The 12936-nt window shown below is 37.5% G+C and overlaps 1 protein-coding gene and 1 long non-coding RNA gene across 4 annotated transcripts; one reads left to right on the forward strand and one right to left on the reverse strand.

Moving 5' to 3' along the window:
* Positions 1-1034: 1034 nt before the first annotated feature.
* LOC122049186 (inositol-tetrakisphosphate 1-kinase 1-like) lies at positions 1035-2374 on the forward strand. 3 transcript variants are annotated; one of them, XM_042610615.1, is made up of 2 exons: positions 1035-1080; positions 1172-2374. In XM_042610615.1, exon 2 carries the CDS (start codon positions 1250-1252, stop codon positions 2207-2209), a length of 960 nt encoding a protein of 319 aa, XP_042466549.1. In that variant the 5' UTR covers positions 1035-1080; positions 1172-1249; the 3' UTR covers positions 2210-2374. The 3 variants fall into 3 exon arrangements, with proteins under 3 accessions (XP_042466549.1, XP_042466550.1, XP_042466548.1); XM_042610616.1 differs by having other exon boundaries at positions 1208-2374; XM_042610614.1 differs by lacking the exon at positions 1035-1080 and having other exon boundaries at positions 1098-2374.
* Positions 2375-11845: 9471 nt separating this feature from the next.
* Positions 11846-12286, reverse strand: LOC122049188. Its single transcript, XR_006130869.1, has 2 exons — positions 12029-12286; positions 11846-11912 (listed from the first exon to the last, which is right to left on the reverse strand). It is a non-coding gene; the product is annotated as an uncharacterized LOC122049188 (long non-coding RNA).
* Positions 12287-12936: the final 650 nt, after the last annotated feature.

Here is a 12936-nt window from a genome sequence, read left to right on the forward strand (position 1 = left end):
GCTTGACTTGAACTTAATTTATTTAAATGTTATCGAGCTCTTAATTCAAGTTGGTTTAATTATTTGAAACTTTTACATTTTAAACATATTTGATTAGATATTGAACTTTCTAATACTGACTTATTTGTTCATTTTAAACATTTCTTTATTTATTTAGCAAGTTGATAAGAGTTTTATTGATGAATATAGTTCATGAACACTGTTCACGAATGTTGTTCACGGACTTAATCATGAACATTAATGAGCTAAATATATATATATATATATATATATATATATATATATATATATATATATATATATATATATATATATATATATATATATATATATTTGATCGTTTAGTTAAACTAGTTGTTCAAGTTTGTTCGGTTAATTGATCTTGCGTATATTGAATGAATATAAGCAAATTCTTACCAAACTGAATATCAAACTTATTCATGAACGTTCAGTTGATTATTTACAGTCCTACAAGGCACCCTACCCCGGAGCAATTACATATTTTTCTTAAATAGAGAAATAGAGAGTCACAGATGGATTATTCTTCCATTATTTTCTTCTGGGTTATAAACATTAATTTTTCCATGTAAATACAGTTTAATGGTCTATTTTAGTTAAATTATTATACCCTTATTTCCTTCTACTCATTACAAAAGTGAAAATGGTCGTTTAAAAAGTTTAATTTGTATTCCTTTTTGTAATTTATTTGTCGTCCAAAATTATTTTTTTCTTTTATATTTATTGTTTAAGAAAATTGCAAAACATATAATCATATTCCATTAAAATCACAAACTCCTCTTTCAAATAAATTTATTATTTTGCTTGTTTTGCCTCCTCGCGGAAACACTCATCTCCGTCAAATCCCGATCCAACGGACACGACCAACTCCGATTCCGGTCACCGCTCCATGTTGTTTCATTTCACTGGTCGCCGTGGTTACAGCCGCGTCAAGTGACCGCGAGGGTTATCTCACACCCGACTCCCTTCTGCTATAAATTGCTTCTCTCGGGTCGCCGTTCTCAAACTCTCCCTCCGTCGATTGTCTCGGTCCTCTTTCTACTTACATAGCGATCGGAAAAGGTATGAATCCCGAATCTTTTCTTGCTTTTAAAAGTTTTGATGTGTGTGATTTCCGTCGGAGGTTGATTCTTCTTTGTAATTCGATAATGAGGCTAATTAATTGCTTCGCTTGCGATCGGGGATCGAGGTGGGGGTTCGCCGCCGTGTTTCTTTGGATCTCGATCTGGCCATGGCGGAGCCTTCCGATCGTCGGTTCTTGGTGGGCTACGCGCTCTCGGCCAAGAAGCAGCAGAGCTTCATCCGTCCCTCTCTCGTGCGCACCGCCCGCGACCGCGGCGTCGATCTTGTCCCCATCGACCCCTGGCGGCCCCTCGCCGAGCAGGGTCCCTTCGACTGCGTGATCCACAAGCTCTACAGCAAGGATTGGAGCTTCCAGCTCGCAGATTTCGCCGCCAAGAACCCCGGCGTCCCAATCGTCGACCAACCCCTCGCCGATATCGAGCGCCTTCGCAACCGCATCACCATGCTCCAGTTCGTCTCCGGGCTGAATGTCCCTCGTGGGACGGAGACCTTCGGGGTCCCAAAACAAATGCTGGTCAATGGCTGGAGGTCAGTCTGCTCCTCTATGAGAACCTACCTCGAGTTTCCCGTCATCGCCAAGCCCCTGTTCTCCGACGCCAGCCCTAAGTCTCACAGGATGACCCTTCTCTTCAACCGACGCGCTCCCATGCTCGGGGTTCAGCCTCCTATGGTGGTGCAGGAGTTCATCAATCACAGAGGGGTACTCTTCAAGGTCTATGTGGCTGGAAATTACGTGCAATGTGTGAGAAGAAAGTCCCTCCCGGACGTACCACCTAGACGGCATCATCCCATCGAATCTCTCTCTTTCTCTCGTCAATGCAACACGCCCTTGTACGAGCATCTAGAAGGGGCAGAGCTGCCTCCACAGAGCTTTCTGGAGAAGATAGCAAGGGGCTTGCGGCAGGCTACGGGCTTGCGCCTCTTCAACTTCGACATGATAAGGGATGCGGATGCCCGCGACCATTACTTCATCATCGACATCAATTACTTCCCCGGCTACTCCAAGATGCCTGGTTATGAAGAATTTGTAACCAACTTTTTATGGGACATGGTTCATGAGAAAGGGGAATCTGATGCTGGCAGTTCTTCTTTCTCCGCCACGGACTGATGATGGGATGGATCCATGGTGGTTTGTTTCTCCAATTTTCTTTTCTTGTAAACTCTAATAACGTTCTTGGTTTCAGAATATTGTACCTTCTTTCTTTGAGCTAATTCTTCGTTTCAGATTGTTTGACCTGAATTTTTCAGTCAGTCAGAATTCCATTCCTTTTACCGCCCTTTTTTCATGAGTTTTTTGCCCCAATATTATTCTTATGTCTGTTATTCAAAAAATTAAGAAAAATCCATGTATAAGTAGCTAGCATAAAAATTATAAAGATGAATTCATCTGCTAGGCTAGAATCCTTGGGAGATTCTGATTTCATACCTACTCTGTTTAGAAGATGAATCTATGTATTGTATTGGCTTGTGGTAATTGATACCGGGCTTACGGGGAGAAAGACTTGCGTTGCATATGCATAGTAGTAATTCTGTGAACTGATCGAACTGGTTAGCTCGGTTGACCCAACAGACCTAGCAAATTAAACTGACCATTTTTATTAGTTTCTGAATTTTCTGTGTTTCGATTGATACGTGTGGCATCACTTGTGAACGAGTTGTATTCGCTTAATATAATTATTAGTTCGACCTGTTAAAATGCAACTTAATTAGTAAACTTCCAGAACATATGTTTCTTACCAATAAAATTTATACGGGAATTTACTAAAGGGCGTGCATAGATTTTGAAAATTTTTAATCATGTGGTGAAAAAGTAATTCGTTCGTTCCAGTATCTCCGTCAACTTATATCTAGGCTAACATAGGGGGGAAATTTTATTTGGAGCTAAAGCCGACTTTTTAGTCTCTTCCTGTCTCCTTTGCATGCATCTTTACTCTCTTCTTTTTCCTCTCGTTAAATTTTCCTCTATTCATGGGATGCAATAATCGATTTTTAAAAATCAACACTACAACTTAGGTGGTGTTTGGTTCTTTTCTAGAATCGAAATAAAAATCATAGTATTGTGGAATAGAAATGAGTATGAGCATAGATATAATTCTTAAAAATAATGTTTGGTTAGTTGAATATTTTCTATAGGAATAAATTAAAATTTTCTTTTTTACCCTTAAAGAAAAATAAGAGAAAAAATTAGATGTGAGAGGAAGTGATGGGAGAGACCATGGTGGTGGCAAAAGGTGATTCGTTGTGATGGGAGATACCATTATGAGAGAGGATGAGGAGAGAGAATATACGATGAAAGAGAATGAAAAGAGATAAAGTAAAATGAGAGAAAATGAGGAGAGAGAGTGTGATGGAAGAGATTGAGCAGAGAGAAAATATAATGAGAGATAAAGTGTGATAGAAAGAAAGTGTGATGGAGAGGATAAGGAGAGATAAAGTATGATGATAGAGAATGAAGAAAGAGCATGTATGATGAAGTGATTGAGGAGAGAAAATATGATGAGAGAAAAAGTGTGATAGGAGAGAATGAAGAGAGAGAAAGTGTGATGAAAAAAAATGAGGAGAGAGTGTGTGTGATGAGAGAGATTGAGAGAGAAAGTATAATGAAAGAGAAAGTGTATTGAGAAAAAATGATGAAAAATAGTGTGATGGGAGAAAAGGCATGTGGCAAAAGGCGATCGCTCGCCCCCAGCGCCCCCGCTAACCTATCTGTAGGATCAATGCACGCTAGAGGAGGTGAGTAGCGCTCGTGACTTTCACGTTCGTTTTAAAAAAAAAATCGAAGAGAGAAGGGTTGCAGAATAAAGAAACGAAAAGCAAGCAACGCTAACACACCAAGATTTACTTGGTTCAGAATCTATGACGCCTCCTATTTCAAGGTTCACAATCTTCGATCGCTTTCGTTGGGCAATCACTATCAATTTAGAAAGTTACAATAATGATTACAATTAAGCAATTAACTTTAACAATAACAAATAACACTGACGACTTGGAGAATTAGATCTTGAATGTGGTTGTCGTCGGAACATCTTTTGGGTGTTGTAGAGGCTTTATCAGACCATTGCAAAGAAGTGGAAGTTGCTTAGAATGTCATTGTTGAGCCACTGGTCGAAGACTCTTTTTATAACCCATTCCGAGCGCCTGGATTCCCTCCTGGGTGCCTAGACCGTGCTGACGTGGCATGCTCTCGTCAAAAGTCGATCAGCAAAAGTTATCCGCTTCCGGGTGCCCGGACCATGAGGGCGCCTAGCCGGGCGAGGCTCACCTGAGCTGCTACATGACGAAGGCAGTCCAGGCGCCCGGACCACCATGTTTTGCCAACTTCAATTCCTACAAAACAAGCTTACTCCAAGCAAATAGTATGTAAAGAATGATAAGATTTGACAGCCTTTGGACTGTCTTGTCCTAACTTTGAGTTTTCCAGAAACTCTAGGTCGGACTGATACTTACTATTCCCTCTGCGGGGAACGCGTCATCATCTACTCCTCTTAGGAGAAATTACCTTTTCTCAGATCGGTCCTCCAGACCATTTGGACTTTTGCTCAGCATTTGAGACTTCAGATCTTCTGTTGAATGTCCGATCCACGCCCCGTCCAGTCTTCCACCTAATGTCTGTGACCCTCATGATTTTCACCTAGAGTCCTCGACTCTAGGATTTCGCCCAAAGTTCTCGACCCGTTAAGACTTCGCCCAGTCCCACGAACCAAGACTTCATTGTCTAACCGCAGTTAAGACTTTCCATAACCTAGGGTTACCTCCCCTTAGGACCTAGGGTTATCTCCCCCTAGGATTTTCCACCTGCCTAGAATCCACTAGGACTTTTGCCTAAGAATACTTAGAACTTTCGTGCAAGCTCAGTCACATTTGTTAGACAACAAGACAACTTAACTTTTGAACTCTTTCCCATAATCAAAACTCAGGTTTGATCGTCCTAGTGCTCCCTGCACCAACAATCTCCCTAGGCCAACACGGAGGAGGTAAATCACGGGTGGATACTAGCCATTAGTGTAGGTGGTAGTGATGGGAGAAAAAGCATGATGAGAGAGGATGAGGAAAAAGAAAGTATGATGAGAGAGAATGAAGAGAGAGAAAGTGTGATGAGAAAAAATAAGGAGAGAGAGTGTATGATGAGAGAGATTAAGGAGAGAGAAAATATGCTGATAGAGAAAGTGTGATGATAGAATGAAGAGATACAAAGTATGATGAGAGAGAATAAGAAGATAGAAAGTAATATAAAAGAAAATTTGAATACATATATTAAGGGTATTTTCGTCCAAAACTTATTTCTCATTCTCATTCCTATCAAAACCCAAGGGAGGAGGTGTGCTTCATCAATACTTAAGTTTTTGGGTTTCATTCTAAAATTTTAATTCCATCCCTATCAACTAAACACAAGGTTTGGGAATGAATCCATTCCCTCATTCCTAAACCCCTAAACCAAACACTACCTTAATTACATTAGTACCACAATGATGTTGATTTCTAAAAACAAGCATAATGGTGGTGGGGAGACCAAGACTAACTTGGTCCTAGTCTGCTCTCAAATCAAGCTCCAACATTCTAGTTGAAAATTAACATATTATTGGAGCACCTCTAGGACACCCAAAATAAGTAATGGAAGACATTTTGGACTCTTGCAATTTCAGAAATCCACTGGACCTAAAATAGGTACAATTTGAACTCTCTAGGTTGATCAGGGTATTTTGACTAAAATCCACTAATGGATCTAAGCTATTTGGATTTATATAAACTTCCGCTCATCTAGTAAAGTTGAGTGAGAGAAAGGTAAATACGATATCAAACCTTGGTTCTAATAAAAAAAAATATGAATATGGTGTAGAGAAATCATAACTACTTTGGACTTGATCTGAGAGGCGTTCAAGTTGGCTTGATCTTAATCTCTAAGAGACCAGGCCTTTGAGCCTAATCTGATCTCAGATCATGCCCAAAGAGGGCCAATGACAAATTTGGGCCTGGTTGGAGATCAAACCAGGCCCAAGGTGGTTTCCTAGAGCCCCGGATCAGTGAATCAAAAATATCTTCCATTCCTACTCTTATACTCTATTTATTTGGGAAAGTAAAAAAAATAAAACTAAGGAAAAGTTTATGTAGTAGAAAAAATTCGTCGTTTACTTTATTAAAATTTTAAGAGGAAAGAGAAACATAATCCATCAGCAGATAATTTTATTAAAATTGATCATCTCAAAATCGGACAGAAAGCAGCGGATGGAAAAAAGACACATGACCCATTTTCATTAATAAAATTATACCATATACTAAACAAATGATAAAAGTACCACTTTTAACTCACAAAATTATGTCATATACTCAAAACATGATGCATATTTTATTTTTCAGTTACAAAAATTACAATGCATATACCACCTACCTTCCTCAATTAAGATAAATAAGTATACAGAGAGGAAGATGTTTCTTTTCCATTTTCTTCCTGTGCCCCTAAATTGCCCACTCCTTTATCTCAACATAGCATTAAACTTTCTCAAAATTCTATTCTCAAGCTCTATCGAAATTCCTTTGGACCTTTGTGTCAGTGTAATTATATCAAACACATTTTGAATATTATTTCCTCACATATCAAACAACACTCCCTTTTCTAGCTAAGGACGAAAGGTAAATCTCATCACTAAGACTACGTTTGGTTGACTGTAATGTAATCGAACTTGCAATGTAATCAAAATTTTAATGTAATATAATATAATCTTGATTATATTACTACGTTTGGTAATATAATGTATATAATCTTTGATTATAAGGGTGATTACATTCTTTTGTTTGGTGTCCATTATTGTTTATAAGGAATGTAATTCGTATTATTATAAAAATGACAAAAATATCATGCGACCTCTACCAACGGTCGTTGCACCTCTATCGGAGCTTGTGGTTGCCGCTGACAACCGTTGCCAGCCGGTGGTAGAGGTGGTCGCTGCACCTCTATTGGAGCTTGCGGCCGACGGTGGGCGGCGGCAACCGAGGGCAGTGGGCAGCTGGCGAACTAGGGGTATATTTAACATTTAAATTTTGGTGAAACGAAGACCTCGTAATGTAATCGAATTATATAGTATTTACTTTGTAATCCAGATTACAAAACTTCATTACATTTTGTAATCCAGATTACATCACATTTACAAATTTAAAATTAAATCAAATAAAATAATCAACGTTATAATATAATCCTGATTATATTACTAGACAGGTTATATCCTACCAAACGCAGCCTAATTCACTATTGTCTACCAATAGAAGATATTACAATAAATAATATTTAAAGATTCTAATGCAACCACAAAGAATGAGTGGATGCTTTGTCATCCAACAAGTTTCTACATGGTATTAATATATTGTCATATTGTTACAGTATTAAACTAAGTGTTCACATCTATCGACTAAGATGATCTTTACAGAAATTTGTAATCTAATCCACGTCTGAGCTCATCAGAATCATGCTAATTTTTACAGAAGTTTGTAATCTAATCCACGTCTGAGCTCATCAGCAGATTCTATTTTTTTTAATCAATATTATTTTTTTAAAAAAATTATTATACTCATCAGATCTATTTTTTTTTTATCTTTGAACACTAGCTATGACTTGGAAAATTTGAATTTAAAAAAAATCTTACTACCTTAAATTTATTGTAACTCAATTCCTAAATTCTAAATTGTTAAATACTAAATACATATAATATACCTAAGTATATAAAATCTTTTATTTTGAATATTATAATTCAAGAGAGAAATTTGAACTCTAAATGAAAAAATTTATTGACTTAAATTTACTATAACTCAAATTTCTAAATTCTAAATTCTTAAACTCTAAATACTTATAATACATTAAAAAATAAAAAAAAATCTTCTGTTTAAATTGTATCCAGACACCCTAGATCCGTATAATCACATAACAACGAGTCTATATATATATATATATATATATATATATATTAATTAGCTAAACCTAATGAAATAGGTAAAGTTCAAGTATTAATCCCTAAACTCAATGGAGTCTAACTAAGTGGCTGTTAACTTCATGTTTCATATGCTGCAGCAGTAGATGCCCAACATCTTTGGATTGCTATAGCCAATAGTGGAGGATAAACATGTCTTTTCCAGGAACTACTTGAACAAAGACAGTTCCACAACTCCTGGAACAAACCGTTTTCAGAATACAGCTTTGATTTTGTTGCCTTATGGCTGGGATGACTTTTTCTGATGCATTTTGTTACTTTCTGAAATAGCAACACTCCTAGAACAAGTTTGTAGGACTGAACACAAGATGGAACTTTCTGAAGCTATCAACTGCAAGAAACTTTTGGCTCAAGATGATCATTATTTTGAGTGTGAATCACCGAATGCTACTACATATCTTCCCCCAAAACGCTGCTGTCATCATTGAAAACAATGAAATCCTTGACAATTCAGGTAATAATCTCATTTAATTCTTGAGTTTAATTGTTGATGCTAACAACTCTAACAGAAGCTGAACATCTCACAGCTGTTGGGTCAGCGGACGAGCATAACCTATCTCAACTACATTTCTCGATGGCCTATGAACAACTAGAAGAAACTCAGCTCAAGGAAGACGGCCTAGGAGCAAACTTTAATCCCATGAGTGAGGATGAAATAGCATTCTTGAAACCAGATTTTTATAATGAATACAAGATGACACATTCTGAAGCTACAAACTGTGCACACCCTTTGGCTTCATATGACCGTCAGTCTCAATCAGGAGACACTGCAAAAGGTAAAAGTTAAGCATTAATCTACTATATGATTCATAATTTGTTCTCCTCAAAGAAAATGTTTGAACTCATTGAGTCTAACAATTGTTATCTTCAAGTTTTAGAAGTTGCACCAGTAGACGTCGAATCTCTTCCTATTGCTACAATGGAGGAATCACTAGAACAAATTTGGTCCAACCACTCTTGGAACGAAATTGAAAATTTTTCAGGGTGCAACCTTGCCATGGATTGGAAACTTGATTCAATCCAAAATAACGAGTTTGATAGCTTGTGGGATAACATTTTCTCGCATGATCCACATGAAGATCTAAACCGTTGAGGATGAGTCAAAAGCACGGTAAGTGACAAAAGCACATGCAGAAAATTATCAACCACAGCAGCCACAATTGCAGAATGCTCGTTACAAGAAACTATTCAATTACTGTATTATCTATAAACATTCAAGTAAATTATTCAACAACTCTTATTTTCTTTTCTTTTTTATCTTTCGGGTTCATATATTTTACTTTTTTTATATATTTATCTTTTCAATTTATTATCTGATTGGAGCACCATTCTCAAAATGTTTAAATGTGTGTATCCATTAGATGATTGTTGCTATTTTTTTTTGGCTTGAGGTGCATGCACAAGGAAAAGGAAGTTTTGATGAACATTTGAAGGGATGAATTTGTAGACCCTATCTTTTGTGGTTGCTCCTCTCCAATCAAATGGAAAAACAATGAAAAACTTGTCGGATATAGAAACTTAGTTGTCCTCTTTCGTGTCATGGGGATCTAATTTCTGCTCGATAGAAGGTACCCCACTTAATATCAAGAGGTTCTGAAAATAAGTGGTGAAAGACGAAATGTGACCAACATATAGGAGGTAAATCATGATAACTTAGGCAATAAGTGGATAGGATGAGTTACACCGGATGCAGAGGAAAAAAAAAAAAAGAGAGGAAAGGGCTCATCGCCGGTGGCCTCAGCCGGCTCCAGGCAACGACTAATTAACAGCGGTCGATCTTGCTGCTATGCTCACCTAGTAAACAAAGGAAGAGGAGGGCAGCAGCTGGTGGTCAGGCTGTTGGAGCTAGCTGCTTGTTGCTGGAAAAAAAGAAAGGATGCTGCGGTGGGCCGGATGAAGAGGAAGATGGAGGAGGAGCTGCAGATGGCTGATGTTGGTGGCTGGATGAAAAGGAGCAGGGGAGAAACGGCAATTTACCAAATCACGCACTTAAATATCTTAATTGACCAAAAGGCGTATGTTACTTTGGTTTTTACCAAAGGGCGCATTTTTTCAAGTGCACTTCCCTTTTTATCCTTCTGACAAATTAAACCTTTTTTTTGTCGTTTTCCTTTTCTCTCTCTTCTCTTTCCTATTACCTCTTTCATCAAAGAAATATAAGATTTAGTTATTTTTTTGATAACATTTTAATACATTTAGAGAAGCTAAAATAAACAATAGATAGCATAGTTAAACTCATTGCAACATCAGGAATCCACAGGAACTGAAATGAGTGTAATATGAGGTCTTTAGGTCCGTCAGTGGGTTTCGGTCAAAACCCACTGATGGACCTAGAGAGCTCCGATTGCACCCATTTCAGTTTCTATGGATTCCTGTTGTTGCAAGGAGTTCAAATATGCTATCCATTGTTTATTTTGACTTTTAAAAGATGTTAAAATAGCAGAAGAAAAAAATAACAAAAAAGCTCCAAATCAGGCCCACGTTGGGCCTGATATGATTTCATATCAGGCCCAACGTGGGCCTGATTTGGAGCCTTTTTGCTATTTTTTCCTTCTCCTATTTTAACACCTTATAAAAGTTAAAATAAACAATAGATAGCATAGTTAAACTCCTTGCAACATCAGGAATCCACAGGAACTGAAATGGGTGTAATCTGAGGTCTCTAGGTCCATCAGTGGATTTCGGTCAAAACCCACTGATGGACCTAGAGAGCTCCGATTGCACCCATTTCAGTTTCTATGGATTCCTGGTGTTGCAAGGAGTTCAAATATGCTATCCATTGTTTATTTTGACTTTTAAAAGATGTTAAAATAGCAGAAAAAAAAATCAGCAAAAAAGCTCCAAATCAGACCCACGTTGGGCCTGATATGAAATCATATCAGGCCCACGTTGGGCCTGAAATGGAACCATATCAAGCCCAACGTGGGCCTGATATGGAACGTGGGCCTGATATGGTTCTATATCAGGCCTAACGTGGAGCATTTTTGCTGATTTTTTCTTCTCCTATTTGAACACATTATAAAAGTCAAAATAAACAATAAATAGCATAGTTAAACTCCTTGCAACATCAGGAATCCACAGGAACTGAAATGAGTGTAATCTGAGGTCTCTAGGTCCATCAGTGGGTTTTGGTCATTTCAGTTCAAATATGCTATCCATTGTTTATTTTGACTTTTAAAAGATGTTAAAATAGCAGAAGAAAAAATCAACAAAAAGGCTCCACGTTAGGCCTGATATGGAATCATATCAGGCCCAACGTGGGCCTGATATGGCCCAATATGGACCTGATATGATTTTTCCTTGAGCTTCATACAATGTAGAGAAATTAATTTGATGATAGAAAACCAAGAGTTCTGTTAGTCCTATGATTTAATTGTCTTTTTCTCAAGCATGTTGTGCAAATTGATTCTCTGTTCCTCTTAACATTGTTTTATCAGTATATTGCGGATAGGTCCATCTTTGGATCTTGTTTGGTCAGCAACTCTTGATGAATTTCTTCATGGATCTAGTAGGGTTGTGGCTTGAATTTGTGCCTAATTCTTTGTGTTTGTTTTCCCTTGTCACCCCATAATTGTGTAATGCCAATGGAAATGGTGTGATTGCCATAACCCACAGTCAATTTTTTTTACTTAAAAAAAAAAGATTGCATCTTCAGCAATAACTTACTGCTTCTAATAATGCTTTGACATCTGAATTAGCAACCTGGTGTCTGAGCTTGTGCAAACCATACTTTAACTCATCAAAATTTATCTACCCTTTTTTGTTGATATTCATATTCTCAAACATTTCCTTTATGTCGGCAATCTCCTCCACAGACAAATGTTCAGCTATCACCTGCATTAACACAGTTTTAGAATGAACATAATAATACTAGGTGTGTCTTGGAATAATCAGCTGGACAAATGTCAAGCATTCACACATAAAGAAATCATGAAAGAAAATATTCTCACCCTAAGAGCTTTCTTTTTAAATTTATTCATCACTGAAAATTGCTGGAGTCTTGCTCGAACAGTTTCACCAAGATTTACATTGGGTGCCTTATTGGCATTCTGCAGCCAAGGATGATCTGTAATGTGAATCATGAGGGTAATGCTGAGAATACAGAAGATATGATGCAGTATTAAGGCAAAGGTATTAGCAGATATTGCAATATACTGATAAAACAATGTTCAGAGGAACAGAGAATCAATTTGCACAACATGCTTGAGAAAAAGATAATTAAATCATAGGACTAACAGAACTCTTGGTTTTCTATCATCAAATTAATTTCTCTACATTGTATGAAGCTCAAGGAAAAATCATATCAGGCCCACGTTGGGCCTGATATGATTCCATATCAGGCCTAACGTGGAGCCTTTTTGCTGTTTTTTTCTTCTTCTATTTTAACATCTTTTAAAAGTCAAAATAAACAATGGATAGCATATTTGAACTCCTTGCAACACCAGGAATCCATAGAAACTGAAATGGGTGCAATCGGAGCTCTCTAGGTCCATCAGTGAGTTTTGACCGAAACCCACTGATGGACCTAGAGACCTCAGATTACACCCATTTCAGTTCCTGTGGATTCATGATGTTGCAAGGAGTTTAACTATGCTATCCATTGTTTATTTTAACTTTTATAAGGTGTTAAAATAGGAGAAGAAAAAAATAGCAAAAAGGCTCCAAATCAGGCCCACGTTGGGCCTGATATGCCCACGTTGGGCCTGATATGGAACCATATCAGGCCCAACGTGGGCCTAATTTGGAGCCTTTTTGTTGTTTTTTTCTTCTCCTATTTTAACATCTTTTAAAAGTCAAAATAAATAATGGATAGCATATTTGAACTCCTTGCAACACCAGGAATCCATAGAAACTGAAA

Source organism: Zingiber officinale, chromosome 2B (genome assembly GCF_018446385.1).
Source record: "Zingiber officinale cultivar Zhangliang chromosome 2B, Zo_v1.1, whole genome shotgun sequence".
Lineage (NCBI taxonomy): Eukaryota > Viridiplantae > Streptophyta > Magnoliopsida > Zingiberales > Zingiberaceae > Zingiber > Zingiber officinale.